Genomic DNA, 24,860 nt, shown 5'->3' on the forward strand with positions numbered 1-24,860 from the left:
ACTGTGCCTCAGCAAAACATGAAGTCTTCTTGTTGAGAATCTCCGACGTGTCTCATGAGGCAGTCCATTTAAAGAGCACAGCTCCTTGTCTTACCATCCTCTACAAAATGTGAAACTCTTTAAAGTTAGGACTGTGCTTACCCATTTTATTATCACCCAGGTTAGGCACAGGGTGTTTTACATAAAGCAGATAACAGTATTTGCTAAAGAGAACTGAAGCATAACCAAGGTACTGATAGGGGACTAATGGGAACTATGGGAAATGAGTCTGCAAAACAGAAAGCATTGGCACTGCAACTTTAGTCTCTGGCTTCCTTCACTGCCCGCCTTACACACTCTGAGGCAGCTTTAATGCATTCCTCTGGTCCTCCTCTGCTTTCTACTTGAAATACTCAACCTAGGATTAATCTTAAAGCACACGTTGCGTAAATGTTCTAAATCCTACGAGCAGCATTAAGATCACCTAAGAACAGATGAGAGATGTGAGTTTTCTCAGTCCCAACTCCTGAATCAGATGTGTGGGAATAGGGGAGCAATGTGTGTTTTAATGAGCGCTCTGGGTGATTCTGCCAGACACCAAAGTTTAAGAACCAATGTTCGAGAATCATCTTCTGGTATGATAAATACTGCATCCAAGGGACTCCTTTAACGCATTGTCCCAGCCCCTCAAATATATCACACACCTGGGGAAACTCCAACCTATTCTTTGATTACTAAGTTTCACAATCATGCATAATCATTTCATTTGGCTGATCTTTTATTTCATTATTATTTTTTAATGTTTATTTTGGAGAGAGAGAAAGAGAGTGAGCGAGTGTGAGCGGGGAGGGACAGAGAGAGAGGGGAACAGAAGATCTGAAGCAGGCTCTGAGCTGACAGCAGCAAACCTGATGTGAGGCTCGAACCCACAAACCGTGAGATCGTGACCTGAGCCGAAGTCGGACACTCGACCAACTAAGCCACCCAGGAGCCCCTACTGGCAGAATTTTTTTTAACTGTATTTGCAAAATTAACTTTCCCAATGACTTGTTAAGGTCTCAGTTACTTACCCTTTATTATTTAGTGGTGATGTGGGAGACAGGGAAGGACAGGTCCTCTTGGCAGAAGGCTCTTCCTCCTCTTCATCAGATGAACTGTCTATGGTTAAATCAATCACCTCCACTTTCTTATTTTTATTTGAGGACGGGTGGTGAGAAGCCACCTGATGCTCCAATGTGGAGCTCAAGCATCCTGTGTAGGAATGAGTAAAACACAAGGTAAAAAAGACCCATGACGACACGTCTCTTTTTTCTTCAGTATGTCTATGGGTTAGTTTATCAGTTACAGTTTAGACTTACAATGTTGTTAGGGGCAGAGAGTAGAAAACCAACAGTGGCTCTGTTCCCCTAAGCTTAAAACTACTATTGATTATTGGTTGTTAGAAGTTTTTTGTTTTTAATTTTTTTTATTATTTTTTGAGAGAGAGAGAGAGAGACACACACACACACACACACACACACACACACACACACACACACACACAGAGTACAGGAGGGGGAGGGGCAGAGAGAAAGGCAGACACAGAACTCGAAGCAGGCTCTAGGCTCCGAGCTGTCAGCACAGAGCTGGGTGCAGGGCCCGAACCCACAAACCATGAGATCATGACCTGAAGATCATGACCTGATCTTGAGCTGAAGTCCATGCTCAACCAACTGAGCCACCCAGGTGCCCACCCACCTTTTTTTAAAAGCAAAAAAAACAAAACAACAATTCTGAATTAGGGCAAACAATCAAAATGTATGTCTACTTCAACATAAAAGCAGTTTGAGGGTAAAGACCATATATTACATATGTACCTAGGATACTTAGGAAATGTATGGTAACACTTTTTAAATGTCATAGCATCCTTCCAGCAAAAACATACTAAAAACAAGAAAAATAACATAAATGGAAAAGAAACATTCACTAATCTTTACCAAACCTCTTAAAAATTTTAAATGATACCATTTCAAAAGTATGACCTTACAAATGACTTATTTGTTTGTTACTTTGAAATCTTACACCAGAAAAACTTTAAAGCTAGCAAAGTGAATTTAAAAGGAGTTTTACTACTTCTGAACATTTAATCAATAATTTAATAGAGTTATTGAGCTACCCATAAACTGCTGAGTTTTTCGGAAATGTGTACTTTTTTTAAAAAACTTATTTTTTTCCAGTAATCCCTACATCCAACACAAGGTTCAAGCTCACAACCCCAAAATCAAGAGTCGCATGCTCTACCCACTGAGCCAGCCAGGCACCCCCAGAAATATATGCATTTTAATAGTAAAAATCAAGGCTACACAATAACAGGGAGACTGCCCCACCCTTCTGGAAAACCAGCACTCACCATCAACTCCATTGTAAGAGGCAGAAACTTCCTGTACTTCCTTTTTGGATCTCATAGGTGCCCAAGAGCCATCCTCCTTAAACTGTATTTCATCACAGTCTGTACAGTACTTTAGGATTTCCATAAACAAGCTATAAAAAGCAATTGGTCCTTTGAATATCACATTTTAAATGAAAACAGACTAGAAGTATTGCTGTTCAAAAAACATTCAGACCTCCTATATTTTGTACAAGTATAAATGAGAAAGAAGAAAGCAGAACAGATAAGTTGTATTTGTTCTCAAATTCTAGGGCTAAATAGGAATATAGTTACTTAAATTATGGTACCTTATATGAGCAAATATTCTGTAACTATGAAAAATGAAGTTTTCAAACATTTTTAATAATAGGGGAAAATACACACAGAAAGTGGGAAGAGGCCAAGAAAATAAAATTCTTCATTTTAAAAATAAAATTCTGTGTGTGAGTGGTATATAAACAGCAGTTATTTCTGACTGGTGACATTATGACTAGTTCTATTTCTCCTTTATATTCTTGTGCATAGTCCAAAGTATCTACAATAAGCATATCTTATTTGATAAACTGAAGCAATACATACAAAAAATATGTACTGAATGTTAAGTCTCCTTGAAAAATAACATGCAGATATTAAGAAATGGGATTTGCAAGACAGTGGATAAAATTGTCAAATTCTGAAATGAAACCAAAGGCTAAAAAATATTAATACTGTACAATCACAATTATGTGAAAACAAAAATTAGAAAATACACCACAAAACCCTTTCATTTTCCTATGTTTTTCAGTTTTTCTTAAATGTGTGTATAGATATGTGCACATGAGTATATGGTTTTTAAAATAAAGAAAAATCCCAATTGATGGGGGGAGGGGATCTAGAGCTATATAATATACAGAGTTGGTAAAATATCATTCAATTTAGATTTATCAGTGATCACTGTCATTTCTAAAAAACATAAAACATTTAAGTTACATGTTTACTCTTTTCCCACGTTTGGCCTGACATCTTTCAAACTCTAGGTTACACTGTATTGCTAAATGTATTCCGCTCCTTATGTTACATCTTCAGGCTCCTATGTTTTCTCAAATGCTGTAGATAAGCTGCCTTAAGTGTTTTGCTAGAGTACAGGAAATATCAAGAAGATCCTTCTTTTCACAATTTATCCTTGTTCAGCGGCAAAAAGGACAAGAAAGGAGTCTAGAAAATAGGGGTGCATTTAGAGAAACACTCCAAGATGTCTGGAAGGACAGAGAAAACACAGGAGTGTTAAAAAAAAAAAAAAAAAAAGATAACTGACTATCGTGATGCCGTAGGCGGACAAGAAAGACAAAGACAAGTACTTCAGAGGAAACAGAAACAAAGAAAGCTGCTATTCGGCATGTTGATCAGTTATGAAGCCCTTACCGCCCTTACAGTGGGCAACAGGTATGATGAACCAGGACTGAAGGAGAAAAATCTGCAAAAATAGGTTAGCTTCTACTAAAAAAGCCTAATGGGGGTGTGCTGAAATTAGCCAGAGTGTCACAGTCCTGCCATTCATTCTTTCTCTAATATGGCCTACATGGCTGGGACAGATGGGACTCATGTTAGGAAAAGGTGTAAGCATACCCTGCTTACAGCCAGTGCTACTTTAAATGGTAAAAGTCGGGAGAGACAGACGGTAAAGCATACACTTCCCAAACAGAGGCCATCAAGTTAAAAGGGAAAAATGCTCACAATATTAATTACTTACTTTGAAAAGTATTAATTTCTAGAATCATGAAAATTCTAAAAATGTACTACTTAGAAAACACTACCTGCAGAATTTTCATCCTAAACCTGATAGATCACAAATTCAGATAATAGACGGTCATTCCAAGGTATAAGGAAACACTTTAAATCAACATACCCATCAATAATAAGGTGTTCATACGGAGCCTTCTTATCACAGACAGGACAAACCCAGGTTGGTTTTTTCTCATTCATCTGAATGTAAAGAGTTGCATCAAAACACTGTAGGTGAGAACATGTTAGGGCCCGACATGGAATTGTCAGCCGCATTTTACCAAGCTTGAAAAGAGAGAGACAAAAGCAAATATTAGACAATGGTCATTCAATTTAAGTTTTGATAAAAATCTCCTGAAACGCAATGTGTATGTATTCTGACTTAAAGCGTATTGTATTTACTTTTCATCAATATGAAAGAACATTAAATACATTTCCTATGGACCCTACATATTAAAAAATTATAGCATTTCTTTAGATATTAAACACAGTGACTCTGGAAAGTCTACAGGGGCACCTGGGTGGCTCAGCTGGTTAAGTGTCCGACTTTGGCTCAAGTTGAGGTCTCACGGTTCATGGGTTTGAGCCCCGTGTCAGGCTCTATGCTGACAGTTCAGAGCCTGGAGCCTGCTTCAGATTCTGTGTCTCCCTCTCTCTCTGCCCCTCCACAACTCACAGTCTGTGTCTCTCTCTCTCTCTCTCTCTCAAAAATAAATAAACATTAAAAAAATAAAATAAAATAAAATAAAATAAAATAAAATAAAATAAAATAAAATAAAATAAAATAAAATAAAATAAGAAAGTCTACATCAAGGGTTATTCCACCTCACATCCATAGCTCACAGATTAGCTTTTGGGGGAAAGAACCATGAAGCCCTTAAAATTATATGCCAAATTCTGTAAGGGTGTACATTTTTCCAAAAAGAGCGCTGTCACCAAATTCCCAGAGTAGTCCCTCATCTAAAAAAGTTATAAACCACTTTACAAAGGATTTGAGGAAATGAAAAAAGAATGTCACATTAAATACTGCAAGATAACAGATATGAAGACGTTCAACCTGATCTCTGAATGAGATCCCTAGGATGTCTGGCATAGTTGCCAAATGGCAGCTCTGAGAAGGAGGTCGAGTGTGTGCACTCTGTACTTCTCCCCTCCCTGGGCATTATCACACACTATTCGGCAAACATCCCTAGACCTAGCTCTCCACCATGTTATGAGACTTCCTCTTCTCGCCTTAAGCTGAGGCTCAATAGTCTGCCCTATGAAAAATGAAACCTACTTCATCCGGTCCCTGAGATGGTAGCTTGCGCCCCGGGCACGGAAGCCACACTGCAAGCTGCTGTATCACAACTCCTTTCCTGGGGGCCACCTCACACGGTGCAGCTGGGTTGCCACCGTTCCCTGCCCCCCTGCCCAAAGGCTACAATGGCTATACAGTATGAAAGTTATCTACTTTCAATAACCACACTGTTTGCGAACCAGGAAAAGATTCTGGACATAATCTGCAAGCTTGAAAAATATAAAGGCTTGAAAAGGGTAGGAGTTAAATGCGGAAAAAAAGAGGAAAAGAGTTTTGGCTCAGAAGAATTTCAGGAAAATGTGCAATTTCCTAGTCTACCAAGGAAATTAGCTGTCATTTGTGGTCCTAAATTATTGTTCTGGTACCAATGATTTACTGTGCCTCTAGGAAAGGCACTTAACCTTTCTGGGCCTCTTTTTCTATCTCCAAAGTAACACTGCTTCCTCCTCACTTCAACAGGATGTAGTGATCGAGAACAAAACAGGACCCAGAATGTGCCATAAACTGGTGAGAAGGGAGTAGCGCCAGCTCCGTGTCAGAAGCATGGACAGGGGAGACACAGAGAAAACGGACAGCTCCTTTCTCTGGGTGCCCACCCCACCCTGTGCGTGATAATGTACTATCTGTTTATGTATCTGTCGCCTTCTACCAGAAACACACCCGACTCAGTTCCTCATCCCTGGCACCTGGAAACGTATGTGCTATATACAGCAGGAAGACGGTCCTGTGTGTGGACACTTAAGGCTTTGTGCTCGCTGAGCAGCTCTGGGAGGGAGCACTCATGGAGAGTGTGAGGCCCTACACAGCACTTTATGAGCCTGTCCCGAGTACGAATTCTGGAGTTAGACTGCCTAGGTTTGAATCCTGGCCACGCCTAGGTAGTGTGTGAATCCTGAATGTCATTTAGTCTCCCTGAGCCTCAGCTTTGTAAAATGGGGATAAAAATACCATCTACATCTTAAGACTGTGGGATTTAAACTGTATTTACTGTATGCTGCCGGACACATGGTAAGTGCTCAGTATATGTTCCCCCATTCCAATAAAACTACAGAGCCACTATTTGCTTCCAATTACTTTGTCAGCTAGCGGGAGACACACCCCCATTTCAGCTCAGTACTTCTTCCATTCTGTGCTCACATAAGATTAGGCAACTCATTACTCCTTTCTACTCTTCTATTCAATTTTTATGATTTGATTTACACAAGCACCTGATAAAATGGCCAAAAAGGACAAACTAGTTCTTATAACAGAAGAATACCTATTTGCTGTTAGCTAAGACATGCTGCATTAGTCTAGAAACATTTTCCAAAGAACAATCTGGATGGTGATGCTAAATTAATTTTTTATATCTTAAAGCACACCTTAACTTACCTGTGAAATAAAATTCCTACCGCTTAAATACTAAGTAGAGAAATCACAGACTTGAAAATCCTAGACAAATAAAGTAATTGTGGATAAAGTCCATGTAGTACAGAACTAGTGAGCCACTTCTGATAGTTTATGAAGACAATGGATCCGAAGGAAGAAGACTATTTTCAGAATGCAAGCCACACAGCCACAGAACTTATACTCTGAAAAGCAGTTAACTCTCTAAACCATCGTCTCACATGCCTCCCTCCCCCCTCATAATCCTCACTTGGTCAGCTCACCTTTTTGGTGAGAGAGTAACTCTCAAGCCCTTATGATCAGCCACACTGACAAATCTGTTTACAGAATTTTTAAGGAACACTGCTAAGTGAATGCTGCAGGAAACACATTTATAAATGGGGACAGAAAAAGAAAAGTTCCCTTGCAAATGCACTGTTGATTAGCTGTCACAAAACGCTTTGCTTCAAAGAATCACGAAGTAACTGTTATGTGGTAATACTCCCCATACTTCTGATTTTAAAAACAATCTCTAAATCCTAAATATTTATCTACAAATGGACACTGACTTCTCTAACATGGTATTAGGAGAAGAGCAGGGCTTTAAACATCTTCATCTCATAATTACAAATTCCCCTTTTTCCTTCATAGGACATTGGATATTTGCATCATTTGCAAATAAACACTCTGTACGCAACCCCCAAACAAGTTTTCCAATGCCACTAGCCCTACTATAATATATAATTGTACTACTTAGTAACTGATGGCGCTGTAAGAGAAAATACCCTATACCCTAGAGATGTTCAAGCTAGCTTATGTCCAAAGGACCTTAGAGAGCCAATAATATGTATTTTTAAATCTGGTAAAAAGAAAGGAATAGTGATATCAAGAATAATTTCACTTTTTCTTCATCGTCATCATTTCATAAATAAATTCCCAAGGAGTTTATTTTTTTCTTTTATCAACTCCAAGTCATTTGTATTGAAGTTCATAGGTCTGGGGAATATCTTACAAAGTAGGTTCTCAAACATTCTTCCAGCTGTATTTTTAATAAATCAGAACTAAAATATTCCCAAAGAACAAAAACATTTCTAATTATTTTCATTGCCTTTAGCTAAATGTTCACAAACAACAGAAACTCATTTATTTTGAGCTGTGTATATCACAACAAGGGCAATTCAAATGCACAGTCAGACATCATATTTACATATTTCAAAGGGAACAAATCTTTTTTATTATTCTATAAATTTGATATATAGATGAGTTGTCATTACTAAGTTTTACTTTTTAGAATAAAAACATACCTAAAATATACTGCCTTAATGTTCCAGAATAATTGTAAAGGGATTTTCCCTTTAGCCAAATAGAAATCCATAAAAGTATTATAATTATGGATTATATATACATAGTTTTTTTCTATATCCTGAATTTTAAAAGCAGATGTCAATTTAAAATGAACTGCTAAAACTGTTGAAACTAAAAAGGGAAGAAACAGTGGTGATATGGAAAGAAAAATTAAAAGCTGGTGCACTAAATTAAGAGGTGCAAGTGGCAAAACGTGATTAACATTTTCTAATAATATAGAGATCACCTGAACTATAAAATTTAGAACTAGTTCTATAAGTAAAAACATCAAGATTTATATTACAGTGCTCATTTATGTGAATAAATGCTTCATCTAATGATATAAACATCATATATATTAGAACAACTGTAAACGCTGTTAAAAGGAGACTGCAGAAAAACAAGACTTCTTCCAGTGATTTAAATGGGAAATGAAGCTTCTGCACTTTTCTAAATTTCTCATAGTCTCTAACCTGGTATTCTGTAATGAAATGGGATGACAAGAAAACACATGGAAGGGGAAAATAGATAAATTGGGGCTTGGGGGAAGGAGGGGAGGATAAGCAGGTATCTTTTTTTGTTTGTTTTTAATCTTTGTCTTCTTCCTACCTTCCACTCACTTGGTTTGTGAGCCATTTTCCTAAATGTTAAAAAATGCCAGCTTCCTTTACACCATAGTCTATTATAACATTTACCTAGTTATTTAAGAATCCACCCCATGACTCTGCGGCCTATATTTTTTTACTGTGGTAAAGCATGTAACATGAAATTTAACACTATAACCGTTTCTAAGCATGCAATTCAGTAGTGTTAAGTATATTCCCATTGTTGTGCAAGAGATGTCTAGAACTTTTTCATCTTGCAACACTGAAATTCTATAACCACTGATTCCTCCTCCCCTCAGCCCTTGGCAATCACCTATTTCCTGTTTCTATGATTTTGACTGCTTTAGATACTTCATATGAGTGGAATCATAGAGTATTCCTTTTTTTGTGACTGGCTTATTTGCTTATCAGAATGATTTAGAGTTTCATCCACGTTGTAGCATATGACATGGTTTTCTTCTTTTTAAATGCCACATAATATTCCGTTGTATGTATATACCATATTTTCTTTGTCCATTCATCTCTCAATATACATTTGGATTATAATAACCTCTTGGCTATTACGAATCATGTTGTAATGAACATGGGTGTGCAAATTACCTCTTCGAGATCCTGCTTTAAGTTCTTTTGGATATATACCCAGAAAAGGAATTGCTGGACCATGGGGTAATCTTATTTTTAATTTTTCCTGAGAAACTTCCATACTGTTTTCCATAAGGGCTGCAGCATTTTACATTCCCACCAACAGTGCGCATGAGTTCCAGTGCCTCTGCATCCTCACCAACACCTGCTATCTTCTTTTAATAGTGGCCATCCTGATGGGTATGAAGAGATAACTCATGCAGTTTTGATTTGCAATTCCTTAGTGATTAGCAACGTAGAACATCTTTCTATGTGTTTATTGGCCATTTGTAAATCTTCTTTAGAGAACTCTCTATTCAAGTCCTTTGACCATTTTTAAATCAGGTTGTTTTGTTATTGTTCTTGTTGAGGTATATAAGTGTCTTATATATTCCAGATGTTAACCCCTTATCAGATATATGATTTGCAATGATCTTCCATTCCACAGGTTGTCTTTTCACTCAGTTGTTTTGTTTGTTTTGTTGACATGCAGAAGTTTCTAAAGTTTGGGACAGTCCGTTTGTCTATTTTTGCTTTTGTTGCCTGTGCTTTTGGTGTTATATCCAAGAAATCATTGTGAAATTCAATGAAGCTTTTCCCTACATTTTCTTCTAGGAGTTTAAAAGTTCAAGGTCTTAGGTTTTAGGTCTTTAATTCATTTTGAGTTATCTTTTGCATATGGTGTAAAGTAAGGGTCCAATTCCTTATTTTTCATATGAATACCCAGTTTTCTCAACACCATTTGTTAAAGAGACTGTCATTTCCTGGCACTCTTGTTGAAAAGGAACTTGGCCCATAAATACAAGAGTTTGTTTCTGAGTTCTCTATTCTGTCCCATTAGTCTACATTATCTATCTTATGTCCAAGCCACACCATCTTAATTACTGTTGCTTTGTAGTATGTTTTGAGATCAGGGAATGTGAGGGTTCAAACTCTGTTTTCATTAAGATATTGCTTTGGCTCCCTGGGGTCCTTTGAGATTCCACAGGAATTTTAAGATTTTCTTTCCATTTTCTGCAAAAAATGCCATTGAGATTTTTTTTTTTTTTAATGTTTATTTTTGAGAGAGAGAGAGAGCGTGAGTACGAGCAGGGGAGGGTTACAGAGACAGAGGGAGACAGAATCCTGATACAGGGCTTGCACTCATGAACCATGAGATCACAACCTGAGTCGAAATCAAGAGTCAGACGCTCAACCTAGACACCGCTCTATTGGGATTTTGATAGGATTGCACTGAATCTGTAAATCACTTCGGGTAGAATATTTTAACAATATTCAGCCTCTAATCCATGGACCTGGGATGTCGAAATTTCCATTTACTTATGTCTTCTTTAGTTTCTTTCAGCAATGTTTCATAGTTCTCAGTGTACAAGTCTTTTGTTTCCATGGTTAAGGTTCTTCCTGAGAATATTATTCTTTTTGATGTAATCATAAATGGGACTGTTTTCTTAATTTCCATTTTGGATTGCTGACTGCTAGTATTTAGAAACACAACTAAGATTTTGTATCCTGCTGAATTTGCTTATTAGTTCTAACAGTTTTTTGTGGAATCTTTAGGGTTTTCTATACAATAGATCATGTCATCTATGAACAGAGATGATTTTACTTCCTTTCCAATTTATATGTTTTATTTCTTTTTCTTGTGTAATTGCTCTGGCTAGAATTTCCAGTACTGTGTTGAACAGCAGCGATGAGGGTGAGCATTCTTGTTCCTGATCTTAGGGGAAGAACTTTCAGTCATTCTGTGCTGAGTACCATGTTCACTGTGGGCTTTTCAGGTACAGCTTTTATTATGTTGCAAAGGCTTCCTCCTATTCCTGGGTGGCTGAGTGGTTTTAGGACAAAAGGGTACTGAAATGCTTTTCTGCATTAAGATAATCATGTGGTTTTTGTCCTTCATTTTGGTAATGTGGTATATCACATTGATTCATTTTTGTATGCTGACCCATCTTTACATTCCAGCTACAGATCCTACTTGGTCATGGTGTGTGATTTTTTTTAATGTGTCTGGTTTTGGGATGAGGGTAATGTTGACTTCAGAGAATGAGTTTGGGAGTATTCTCTCCTCTTCGATTCTTTGGAAAAGTTTAAAAAGGATTGGTGTTATCTCTAAACGTTTGGTAGGATTCTCTGGTGAGGGCACTGGGGTGCTGGACTTTTTTCTCTGTTGGGAGATTTTTGATTGGTGCTTCAATTGCTTCACTAGGTATAGGTTCAGGTTTCTTATGTCTTCATGATTCAGTCTTGGTAGGTTGTATGTTTCTAGGATTTATCTATTTAAGTTATCCAGTCTGTTGGAATATAACTGTTCATAGTAGTTTGTTACAATCCTTTTTATTTCTGTCATATTAGATCATCAGTTGTAGTATCTTCTCTTTCATTTCTCATTTTAGCTACTGGAGTCTCCCCTCTTTTTGCTTGGTCTAACTAAGGGTTTGACAATTTTGTTGATTGTTTTGAAAAACCAACTCTCAGTCTCATTGGTTTTTTGGGGTTTTTTTTTCCTATTGTTTTTCTATTCTCTGTTTCATTTATCTCTCTGCAAATCTTGGTTATTTCCTTCCTTCTGCTGACTTTGGGTTTAGTTGCTTTTTTTTTTTTTTTTTTTTTCTTTTTCTAGTATCTTGAGGCATAATGTTAGGCTGTTGTTTGAGATCTTTCCTTTTTTAACGTAAGTATTAACTACTATAAACTTCCCTCTTCCTGCTGCGTTTGCTGCATCCCATAAGTTTTGGTATATTTTGCTTTCATTCTCATCTGTCTCCTGATTATTTGTGACTTCTTCTTTGACACGTTGGTTGTTTAAGAGTGTGTTGTTTAATTTCCATCTGTTTGTGGATTTTCATGTTTTCCTTCTGCTACTGATTTCTAGTTTCATCCCATTGTTGTCAGAGAAGATACTTTGTATGACTTAAACTTGTTAAGGCTTGTTTTGTGCCCTAACACGTGATCTACCTTGAAGAATGTTCCAACTGCACTTAAGAAGATTATGTAATCTACTGTTGTTGGACCTACTTTGTAAGGTCCAATTGGTCTATAATGTTTAAGTCCTCTGCCTCCTTAGTGACTTTCTGGCTGGTTATTTTACTTATAACTGAAAGTGGGGTATCAAGTTTTCTGCTATTATTGTGTTGCTTTCTAGTTCTCCCTTTAGCTCTGTCAGCAATTACATCATGTATTTGGGAAATCATTTTAATAATAATATAAAAAGGCTGGAGTCAAAACAATTTGCCTATGAAAGACTAGATATAATAAGGAATAAAAAGGTAGAAGGATATATGCCAAATGATAGGATTTGGTGGGTTTTATTAACTCCACTGTATTTCTGTAATTTTACAAAAGCTTAATAATGAAGACGGGTTCCCTTAGCAATAATTACAAGGCAAAAAAGTTTTTTAAGAGCTACATCAAATATAGTATTTTAAATGAATTCAAGAGCTAATGACTTTTTCATATTGTGTTTGAGATTTTATAAATTATAAAAGACTAAGATGTAGGACAAATAACATTTAATTTGTTTCAATTCTTTGTTTATTTAAGAATACAATAACTTCATCTTTGTCTTAGATTAGTCGGATTTCAATATTCAAAGCTTTCAATACCAAGTCTGCCTGAACAATCCAGGCAAATCAGGAAACAGCTGTGTCCTCTTAGTCTTCACACTTTCTCCCTAATTTAGGTATGATTAATTTGATTAATTATAAAAAGGTAATTAAAATGTCAAAGTAATTCACTCCTAGTTTTTCACATATTTTTGTATGAAAACCACATTCAATTACCACTCCTACAACTGGTGGGCCTAACATCAAACTAGTTAAGCAATAAAGCTTTTTGAAAAAATGTTCGCTTATTTATTTTGAGAAAGAGAGTGCACAAGTGGAGGAAGATCAGAGAGAGAGAGGGAGGGAGGGAGGAAGGGAGAGAGAGAGTAAGAGAAAGAGAGAATCCCAGGCAGGCTCCATGCTATCAGTGCAGAGCCCAACATGGGTCTCAATCTCATCAATCATGAGATCATGACCTGAGCCGAAATCAAGAGTTGGACATTTAACCGACTGAACCACCCAGGTGCCCCCAAGAAATAAATCTTATCACATCTTTGGGGGAAACTTTTTCACTACAAGTTTAATCATCCTGGTATGCTTTGGGCCTTATTTATATTCATTTTGTACAAATGATTTTGACCTCATTTTCTGGTTTAAAAATATTTCTGTTTTTTCATGCATAATCAATTCAGTTATTCAGGCTAAATAGAACGGTTTTTAATCGGTGGATTCTTACAACGTAGACACTGTTGGCAAAATGGTTAAACTTAATGTGTGAGTAAGTCATGGTTAGATTTCTATTCGAAAGGATATTATTTTTAAAAATGTAATTTTAGGAATGCCTGGATGGTTCAGTCAGTTAAGCATCTGACTCGATTTCGGCTCTGGTCATGATCTCACTGTGAGTTCGGAGCCCCACGTCAGGCTCCTTGCTAACAGTGCAGTCTGCTTGGGATTCTCTCTCTCCCTCTCTCTCTGCTTCTTATCTGCTTGTTCACTCACTCTCTCAAAATAAATTAAAACAAACATTAAAAAATGCAATTTTAATAAATACACCAAGATAATACATATTCCTTATTTGAACACTTTACACTTGAGTCTGAGAGACAATCATGAGTCACAAGCAATATTTAAATATATCTTACTAAGAGTAGAAAATTTTTATGGACTTAATAATTTGGTTAGATTCCAAACCCTATGACTAAATAATAATGTCTTTCTACTTTTCAGAAACTGTGACAAAGGTGGGCACATTTCAAAAGTAAAACATAATACTGCAAATACCAGGAATACTTCATGAAAGGAGAAAAATGTATGTTGACTCTTCTGAAAGGCAAATATTAGTTAACACTTACTGGACACAGTAGAGAAACCCTTAGGCTGGTTGTAGCTATTTCACTGTCTGGATCCGCAGTCAATTTCTCTTTAACTGACATTCATTGAAGAGAAGACAAACAAACAGAACATGTTGATTAAAGATACATCAGTGATGCAACATTAGAAAAAGAATAAGGAACTTAAAATGAGGAAGCTTAAAAAAAATGAACTCAAAAATAGTCCGTTCAATTATTTCCAATTAATTGAATGGAAAGATAAAAACAATTACATGGTTTATAACTTCTTCTCATCCATTGAACAAAAACTGCATTGCATTAACATAAAGGAAATCTGTATAGTAAACTGACATATTCACCTGACGGCAGAATCCTTTCCTTTTATAATTCTAAGAAACCGGATAAAGTTGTTCTTTCTTTTGAATTATGACCAATATTATAAGAAATTAATCAACAGTGTAGATAATAGAATTATCAGCATTTATAAATTTTTCCAAAGCTCAGATTACAAAATAATTAATACATCTTATACACTATATTAATTATTCTATTTTTCATTATTAAATTTTTCTATTTTTCTATTAATTCTACTTTCAAATTATAAAAAAGCTCAATTTCTTTTCTCCCACATAATTATTTCAGTGTTATACTTATTTATCCATAAACTAATTATGCTAATATTTTAGTCAAGTCAATTCTCCTCTCCTTATTTGCTTCTAGCAAATAAGAACTCACACACTAGATAATCTCTGGGTCTCTTCAGTTCAAACTTCCTGAGGTTCTTAAGAGATAGGGTACTAGTAATAATGGCTATTCTGCTACTTTCTGTCAGTCTTAAAGGAGTGTAAAGGACCTTTATATTTCTCGCCTGGAATCCTGAGACACATATTTACTTCTGAAAACTTCAATTTGGAACTTTAATTAAATTTCAACACTGAGTTGAGACTGGAAATGCCTAAATGGTAGTACTCCAATAATTTTAGACATTGTTCCACAATGACTCTGAAGTCTGTATGTGTAAGGGGAGGCCCAAGTGGGAGTGGTTGTGTACATAGTCAATTCCAGAAGTTCAGAGCTGTGGCACAACTAAGTGTGACTAGAAAGTTAATATATAGTAGAATTAAGAAAATGGGGAGCAGAAAAGTACTCAGATAAGGAAGAATGATTTCAGAGTAGATGTCTATTGTGCTGATAACCATTTATGAGAATGAAGAGTCCCGCCTTTATTAAACATGGTGATCTTTACAATCTGGATTTTTTTTTTTTTGAGATGGTCTACATTTTAGATAGTCTATCTATCTCCATAAATTAGTGAATCTCAACTATGATGCACATTAGAACTACCTATAGAGTTCTGTAACTTATAATTGCTCACTGAGTCAGAATGGGGAAGAGGGACACCAACTGGTTGTTTTTTAAAAGCTCCAGATGTGATTCTGATGCCCAGCTTAAAGGTCATTTCATTTAGTCTGGAAATTCCAAGTGTCTGAAATATATATAACTCATAGTCTGCATCCCACACCTGAAAAGGCATAAAATCCCCGGGTTTTAGTTTGGGAAATATAGTTATCATATCACTTATGCTATATATCATATGTCAATTATGGAAACTATACCTGTACCGTTATAGACCCAATCTTAGTCAATCCTTTCTTATAAAGATACATTTAACAAACAGTATCTTTTTAAAAGTAACATAAACATGTAAATAGAATTGTAATGTGATTACTGACCATTCCGCATACCTGCAGCACCCTATCACCACCCTACAAACAGCAATGAGAACAATATGGACTTGATCTATTTAAACTTTCACTGAAATGAAGCAGTAACACAGACCATAATATCAACCTTATGCAAAACAGAGTTCAGTGTTTAGTACTTCCCAAAGAAATTGAAACAGGCGAGGCAACCTGAAGTAGTGGTTAAGAATACAGGATCTTAAAAAAAAAAGAAAAGAAAAGAAAAGAAAAGAAAGAATACAGCCTAACTTAGAATTCAGACTTTAGTCCGGTCATTTAACATTTCTGTGCCTCAGTTGCATCAACTTGTAAATGGTAACAACAGCACTTTATAGCAATGTTCCAAGCATTAAATGAGTTAATACACACAAAATGCTTTAAAATAACCTAATATCAATCACCCTCAATAAATATTAGCTACTGCTACTCTTTTTAAAAATGTCATTTGTATTTTCACTTTCTCTAGGAGATGGCAGGGTTTTATGAAATTATTTTAGAATCAGCTTGTCAACTTCTATTTAAAAAAAAGCTTTGCTTTTGCCTTTGCCCTTATAGACTCAATCTTAGTCAATCCTTTCATGTAAAGATACTTTTCAAGATTCTACTAGGATCTTAATTGGACTGAATTTAATGTACAGGTCATTTTGAAGAGAACTGACATCTTTACAATAACAATACTGAATGTTCTGATCCATTAACATGTCATATCTCCCCATTATTCAGGTCTTATTTTAATTTTTCTCAGCATTGTTTCGAAGTTTTCAGAATACAAATATTTTGTGTGACATATTCCTAAGTATTTCATACTTCTGGATGTTACAGTAAACTCTTTGTTTTTTTAATTTCACTTTTCAGTTGTTCAGTGCTAACAGAAATACAACTGATTTACAAATTGTGTATTCTGCAACCTTGCTTAAATTAATATTAGCTCTAGTTGCTTTTTAATAGATTCTTTAAGTTGTTTTCTACACACACAATGAAGTCATCTTCAAATAAAGACAGTAATTATTTATTCATTTCTAATCTGTTGCTTTATTGTGCTTTTTTTTCTTGCTTTACTGTGCTAGCTAGGATCGCAAAGGCAATGCTGAACAAAAATATTAAGAGCTGATACTCTTCCCTTTTTCCCAATCATGGGGGTAAAGCATTCTAATTTCTCACCATTAACTATAATATTAGCTAAAGGCTTTTTGTAAATATCATTTGTTACACTGAGACAGCTCCCTTCTCTTCTATTTTGCTGAGAATTTTATCATGAATAGATACTGAATTTTGACCAATGTTTCTCTTGCATCAATGGAGATGATCATGTAATTTTTTCTTTTTGTTAAGTTTGCTGAGAAGGTGAATTATACTGATTGATTTTCACATATATTGTATGAACCTAATATTCCTGGAATAAACTCTATTTGGTTAATATAGACTGTCTTTTTAATTTTAGTTGAAGTGTAGTTGACATACTGTATCATAATCTTTTTACATATCGACTTACAATTGACTTAGCCAACAATTCTGAAAACAAAGTTGGAAGACTATTTGACTTCAAGACTCACTAATCATGACTGTTGAATTGGCATAGGAACAGACATATAGGTCAAGGAAAAATAACAGAGTCCAGAAACAGATTCTACATCTATGGTCAAATTGGGTTTTTGAAAGGTGATTAAATGCAGAAAAAGACAGCTTTTTTCAAAAATGTTGTTGGAACTGGGTATCTATATGGGGAAAATGAAGCTCTAACCTTACCTTGCATCATATACAAAAATTAATTTAAAAAAAGAATATTTGTGAGCTTAGGTTAGGCAAAGACTTCACAGTATGCAAAAAGCACAACTATTATATAAAAAGAAATGGGGAAAAGATCTGAACAGACATTGCATCAAAGAAGCTATCAGGACAGCAAATAAGCAGAAGGCATCATTAATCATTAGGAAAATGCAAATTACAATCACAATGAGATACAACTACACACTGACCAAAACAGCTGAAACGCAAAGCAACCTGACAATACCAAGTGGTAGTGAAGATGCAGAAAAACTTGAAATCGCATACACTGTTGGTGGGAATGCAAAAATGGCATATGCATTTTATAAGAAACTGCCAGTCATATCATGTGACAGCAAACCGAGTCCTAATTACCCAAGAGAAATAAAAACATATGTCCACAAAAGTGGGATATCCATATGGAAAACGTAAACATTTTAGCAGCTTTATTTATGACAGCGCAAAACTAGAAACAACCTAAACGTCCGTCAACTGATAAGTGGATACACAAATGATGATTCAGGTAAATGGAATACTAAGTAATAAAGAGAAAAAAAACCCTACATGGATGAACCTCAGAAGCCATTATACTAAGTTAAAGAAATCAGACATAAAAAGGTCCATGCTGCAGGCCTTGAGATACCTGACATTTTAGAAAAGACAAAATTACAGAGACAGAAATCACATCAATGGTTATAGGAACTAGGAATAAGGGGCTGAGATGAACTGCAAGGGGCCACAGGGGAACTTTCTGGGATGAAGGACGTTCTATATTTTGATTGTGGCAGTGGTTCATGATTGCGTACACCTATAAAATTCATCAAACTGTACAATTCAAAAGGTGAATTTTTACTTTTGTAAATTATACCTCAATAAAAAAAAAACAAAAGAAAAAAGAGAGACAGGAAAGAAAATCATGTTAAATTTAGTCACAGCAAGTAAGGAAAAATAAAATAAGCAAAGTCCTTATAATGTGAGGGCAAGGAAGTAAAAAATAAATACAGGTTACAATATTTTACCCTGCAACATCAAACAACATGGGGCAAGTCTTCTAGGAATTAAAGTTTTCCTGTGTCACTGTGAGTGCAGTGGTAACAGTATCTTATTATATGACCTATAATGAAGTTATAGCTAGCCACATTAAAATTAATCTTTTTAAAAATCTCTGTTGCCATGACCTATGAGAGTTAGCAACTAGTCGTCACACATGGCTATATTTGAGTTTAAATTAAATATAATTTAAAATTCAGTTCCTGAGTTGCACTGGTCACATTTCAGAACTCAACAGGCACATGTTGCTGGCAGCTAACCCATGGGGCAGGGCAGATGTACATTTCCATCATCACAGATTTTTCTATTTCTGTTGCTCTAGCTTTTTTTTTTTTTTAATAAGTTCTATCATTCCTTAATATCAGACTATTTTATAGTAATCCTTTTAGAACTTTAAGGTTGTAAACAACTGAATATATTAAATTCAATACTTTATTTAGGCAAGGAAACAGGCACAGAGACCAAATTTTTATTCTGGATTTCTTTAAATCAGTTTACCTCAACAAAAATCTGAGTATCTACTATGTGCTAGGAACTGTGCATGAGGAATTCGAAGATAAATAAGATTAAATTCCTGCCCAGAGAAACTCAGAGTCTAGTTGAGAGCTGAGCTGCTCAGTGGGACCATCTCTAATGTGCTCTAAAAGAAATGTGTTCAGGAAGCTAGCTGAAAGTGAACTCATCTACTCCAGAGGTTCTGAGATGCCTCCTGGAAAAAGTGAAACACGAAGTATAACTGAAGTGAGGCAAAGAACAGGGAAGTTCGGAGGCACAGAGAACAATGCTGGCAAAAGTCGTGCAGAAAAGATAAGAATCCAGTATTTTTGGAACATAAAGTATAAGAAGAGCGAATACAGAGGACACTGGGAAGGGTAAGGGTGAATAGAGAGGACACTGGGAAGCGGTAAGTGTAAATAGAGATGAAACTAGGAAGGGTAAGGGTGAACACAGAGAACAGTGGAAAGCGGTAAGCAGGTGCCACGACATGGAAAGTTGCACTTGTCATGCTAACAAAGTTAGAGTTTTTACTCTACCGATGTTACAAAGCCATGGATTGCAAGGGAATGTAAGATTAGGTCTGTACTAATCACTTAGGTCGCTATCAGGAGAGAGATAGGAAGAGGGACCAAGAAAGAAGAGGGATAGATTACTTAAGAATAGATTTTTTTAAATAAAGGCAGAATATGAGAGCTTAAATGATGGCAGTGACAGTAGGGAGAGAGAGAAGACAGATTTGGAAAGTATTTAGGCTGGAAGTTTGATAGGATTCAGGGAGTTCAGTTTTAAATACTTGAATTTGGGGGGGCGCCTGGGTGGCTTAGGTGGTGAAGCATCTGACTTCGGCTCAGGTCATGATCTCGCGGTCCCTGAGTTTAGAGTCTGGAGCCTGCTTCAGATTCTGTGTCTCCCCCTCTCTCTGCCCCTCCCCTGCTCACGCGCTGTCTCTCTCTCTCTCTCTCAAAAATAAACATTAAAAAAATTTTAAATACTTGAATTTGAGGACCCAAAAGAATGTTTCTGTGAAGGTGGTTAGCTAACTATGCATATCTATATATGAAACTCAGGGGAAGGTCCCAGATGAGATATGTGCTAATTTAAACCACAAGATCAGATGTGATTATATCCAGATAAAGTATGCAGAAAAGTGGGCCAAGGATGACACCCCAGGGAAATGCTTCTCTTAAGCAGGATGCTTCTCTTAAGAGAATCTACTGAAGGTAAGTGATTGAGAAGAAACAGAAGAGAATTTCAAGGATAAAGTGGTTGGTATGAAATGTAGCAAAAATATCTAAGATGAAAGCTGAAAAAATAAACTTTAAATGTGGCAATCAGACTGTCACTTGTGACATCTGCAAGAGAAGTTTCAATGGAATGATAGGAGGTTATAGGGCACACTGGGTTGCAGTGAGGAGGGAGACAGATCAAGTGTAGGCTATTCTTTGAAAAAAGTAGGAGGACACAACAGGAAGAAGACAGAACTCTATCTAGATAGAGAATAGCTTGTTTTTTATATTTTTTAAACGATGAAAAAGACCTGACAAAGAAGGTTGACAGGAAGAGCTAATAGAGAGGGGTGAACCAAAGTACAGGACAGAGAACAGATAAATGAGGGAACGAGGTCTCATAATACTGCTTCTGGGCATCTGCACCCAGATGTCTCGCAGACATCTCAAATACCAGTGTAAGCACGCACTCTGATCCCTCCAGTCTTCTCCACATTGTTTCCCATTTCAGTAAAGGGCACTACCATGTAATCAGTTTAAGAAGCCTAGAATTCCTCCTTGACTTCTTTTTATTCCCTCCCCACATGTAATCCGTCACCATTGCTACCCTTCAACACTTCTCAAACCATCAATTTCTTTTTTTTGTTAATTTTTTTAATGCTTATTATTTGAGAAAGAGAGAGAGACAGAGAGACAGACAGACAGCAATCAGGGGAAGGGCAGAGAGAGAGAGAGAGAGAGGGAGACACAGAATTGGAAGCAGGCTGCAGGCTCTGAACTGCCAGCAAAGAGCCTGACGCGGGGCTTGAACCCACAGACCACAAGATCATGACCTGAGCTGAAGTCGGCCGCTTAACCGACTGAACCACCCAGGCGCCCCTCAAACTGTCAATTTCTATGCCCATCGTCAATACCTATGCTCAAGACACCATCACCTCTTACCTGGACAACAGGTTCCTAACTGGCCTCACCACATCAGTCCAGCCCCTCCTCAGCTCAGTCTTCAGAACAATCTTTTTTTTTTTTTTTTTTAAATGTTTAGTTATTTTTGAGAGAGAGAGCGAGAGAGAGAGAATGTGTGTGTGTATGTGTATGTGTATGTGAGAGACAGAGAGAATGGGGGGGACAGGTGGGGACAGAGGATCCAAAGCATGCTCTGCACTGACAGCAGCGAGCCTGATACGGGGCTCGAACTCACGAACCGTGAGGATCATGACCTGAGCCAAAGTCAGACGCTCAAAACCAACTGAGCCACTCAGGTGCCCCCAAGAGCAATCTTTTTATTGCCCAAATCTGATCATGTCACTCTGCTTAAAAATCTTTTAAGGGTTTTCTATCCTCGACACCTTTATGTCATCTGTATGAACTCACCCCATGGCTATCTCTCTGGCCACTGTCCTCCTTGGTTCTCTCTTCTCCAGCTCCACTGGCCTTGTCTCTTAGCATATTCCCCTCTCTTCTTGGGCTTAACTCTGCCTCATCCTTATAATCTTGTCTTTAAACATCACAGCACCAGAGAGGGCTATGTTCTGTTGTTACCTCCAGAGCTCCCTGTCTTTCTTCTTTAAGGCACATGTCACAACTGTAATTCATTAATGACTTGTTCAATCATTTAATTCTGTCTTTCCCACCAGACTACAAACTTCTAAGGGATGCAGAGACAGTGTGTGTCTTGTTTAATGCTATATTCTCCTGTGCCTGGAACACTGTAGACTCTTAATATAATTTCTTGAATGAGAAGAATAAATGAATGTAAGATTACCTTTGAGCAGAAAAAGGGACATTTACTCCTGAGACTGAAGAGAATAAGTAAGGGTAGTTACAAATGTAGATAAGCTGAAGAGCAGTTATGGTGGCACTAGATTAAGGGGACAACTTAATTGTGATTGAGGGGACAACTCTACACAAAGGTGGAAACCACAAGGCAAAAATCTACTAAATCTAATGAACCAGAGTAGATTTCTCCGTGAAAAGTCTCAATATTGTGGAGTTTATTCTTTCAAGAACATAATAGTGCCTGATTTGATGAATACAACTTTGCCAGCAGAATTTACTGATAAGATTAAGAATGACTTACAGTGAATATATTTTTAGGTAATTTGATTCTTCAAAAATATCTGAGAAATCTGTCAACATTTTCTTCTGTCAAATTGTTTTATACAATCTTTTAATTACACAATTAATTTGTTGGGAAAGTTACTTCTTTATAGATAGCGTAAAGGCAAACAATCTGTTCCTTAGACAATTACAACGAATGCCTTACTGGTAGGATCCAAATTAATGTTTTATTGGTTCTCCAGGCCAGTAAGTAAGATAAGAAAAAACTGCCACAAAAACCCTACCCCATCTGCAACTACTCTCCACTCCTGGCATTGTATCAGAGATGGAATAAATAGCCTCTGACATAGGAAGTTCTGATTATTTAACAGTGGCTAATAGTGGTTCCTTCCAGAAAATAAAGTAATTCTAGGCTCACCTTCCCACTCCCCCCGCAGACGGTGCTACAAATACAAGTGGAGAAGAGCTAACAGCCGGAACAAAAAACAGCTTGCCTTACTGCTGCTATGACCACCACCACCACCACCACTATTATTCAATAGAACAGCCTCATCTGCCTTATTTGTTGGTATTACTTTTTCCACACAAGCTCACATAATTCCACAGCACTGACTACATGAGATTCTAGCACTATGCGGCAGACACGGAGAGTCTCAGTAGAATGACCAGAAATGGACTTCAACAAATGTGAAAAAGAGAAGTTCTTCTCCTGCAAAGCAGATGTCTGTCCCTTTTTTCTCTGTCTCTGCCAACCGGTGCTTCCTCTCCCGTAGACCCCGAACCACTGCTGTCATTCTAGCTCTCTACTGTCTTTTGAGGCATGTCTACAGAGGCGTTAGCCAAAATCATGCTCCTCTTGACTCAGGATTACACTTGCATTTAAAAAAAAGGATCCTTTTAATGCAGAAAAATCCTTCAATGAACTATTATTGAGGGTATAATGCTATTCAGAGGTAGTGGGATCTTTTACTCTGGCACAGAAACAGGTTAGAAATAAAGATAAAAGCTATGCCACAAAGGAAAGTGAGGGGAAAGCCAGCCTTACTACCTTATTAGTTCTTTCCACCAGCGTGTGTGTGCCTAACTACAAATCTGAGAGTGGGTTTCATTAACCAACTCACATCAAGAATCCTTCAAGAATAGCTATCTAACCCCTGCCTATAAAGTTTTGTTCCCTAAGTGTCCAGCCCCATCCCTGAATCCATCCATGAAGAATCTTTCTCTCACAAAGAAAAGCATAAAAGAACTAAGCTCACCTCTTGGGAAAGGCTGCCAACCTCTGGCCTTAACCCTCAAAAACCGAGGCCAGAACAGTCAATCTGCAGACCTTACGACATCTCAAATTCAACACGACAAAATGAACCATCTAGTTATTTGTAACTATAAACCCAGACTTTGAAGGAGCTTTAGAAATCATGTGGCAACAACCTCTTGTTACAGATGAGGAACATGAGACTCAGACTAGAGTGACTTGTCCAAGGTCACATAATTGACTAATGGAACCTATTTCATTATTGTTTTTACCATCCCACAGACTCTCTTTTTACTTTATTAATGCAAGGGTACAGTCCTCACATATCCCTGCACATTTTTCCTGGATAAGCCTTAAATATAAAATAATTCTCATGAAATACACACCAAAATTTCCTTCCCGTCTCCTAGAATCCCTTAAACATTTATTTATTTTATGCAATTTTAGTAAAATAATCTTCCGTATTCATTTACTGGCTTTCCAAAGTTCATTTTAAGATCAGTAAAATGCAGATTATAAAATATAGGTCATAATAAAGATATTAAAAGATATTACAGATAAAATATAGGTCATAATAAAGATATTAAAACTATTTTTAAGTCTTGATTTACTTTGCTCAGAAAACAAGTTTTCAGTGTTTTGAATCTTCTATGACAATCTCTAGTGAAAAAGAAATTTCTTTTGTTGAAAATTTATTGAGTAGAAAGCACACTACTCTAACCTTTACCAAAATAGTTCAGCTACATAAATGAAATAAGTTTATTATACGTACTTAAAGCTCTAGAATGATCCGGATTCCTTATTCCCTTTGCTCGTAACCTCTGAAGAAGAACTGTTGAGGACAACTGTTTTACAAGATATACTGCCATGGAATAGTTCTGGAAAAAAAAAAAAAAAAAGATGTAGAAAACAAACAACATATGTAAGTAAATAGTACATCTATTTTAATCTCACAACGATAGGGAAAGAAAACTAACACTTCTTAAAACACCTACTGTGTGGCCAGACACTA

The 24,860-nt window shown here is 36.6% G+C and overlaps 1 protein-coding gene across 5 annotated transcripts in view; it reads right to left on the reverse strand.

The window, feature by feature from the left end:
• PIAS1 (protein inhibitor of activated STAT 1) overlaps nt 1-24,860 on the reverse strand; it is a 119,613-nt gene that overhangs the window by 9,380 nt on the left and 85,373 nt on the right. For all 5 annotated transcript variants that reach the window (XM_015078456.3, XM_053223822.1, XM_027067617.2 and 2 more), the window contains exons 7-11: nt 24,621-24,726; nt 14,280-14,353; nt 4,272-4,432; nt 2,369-2,499; nt 1,050-1,230 (exon numbers count right to left, since the gene is read on the reverse strand). In XM_015078456.3, the coding sequence (XP_014933942.2) occupies nt 1,050-1,230; nt 2,369-2,499; nt 4,272-4,432; nt 14,280-14,353; nt 24,621-24,726 (653 nt within the window). The remainder of the gene's footprint in view (nt 1-1,049; nt 1,231-2,368; nt 2,500-4,271; nt 4,433-14,279; nt 14,354-24,620; nt 24,727-24,860) is intronic.

The sequence above is a fragment of the Acinonyx jubatus genome, chromosome B3, assembly GCF_027475565.1.
Source record: "Acinonyx jubatus isolate Ajub_Pintada_27869175 chromosome B3, VMU_Ajub_asm_v1.0, whole genome shotgun sequence".
Classification (NCBI taxonomy): domain Eukaryota; kingdom Metazoa; phylum Chordata; class Mammalia; order Carnivora; family Felidae; genus Acinonyx; species Acinonyx jubatus.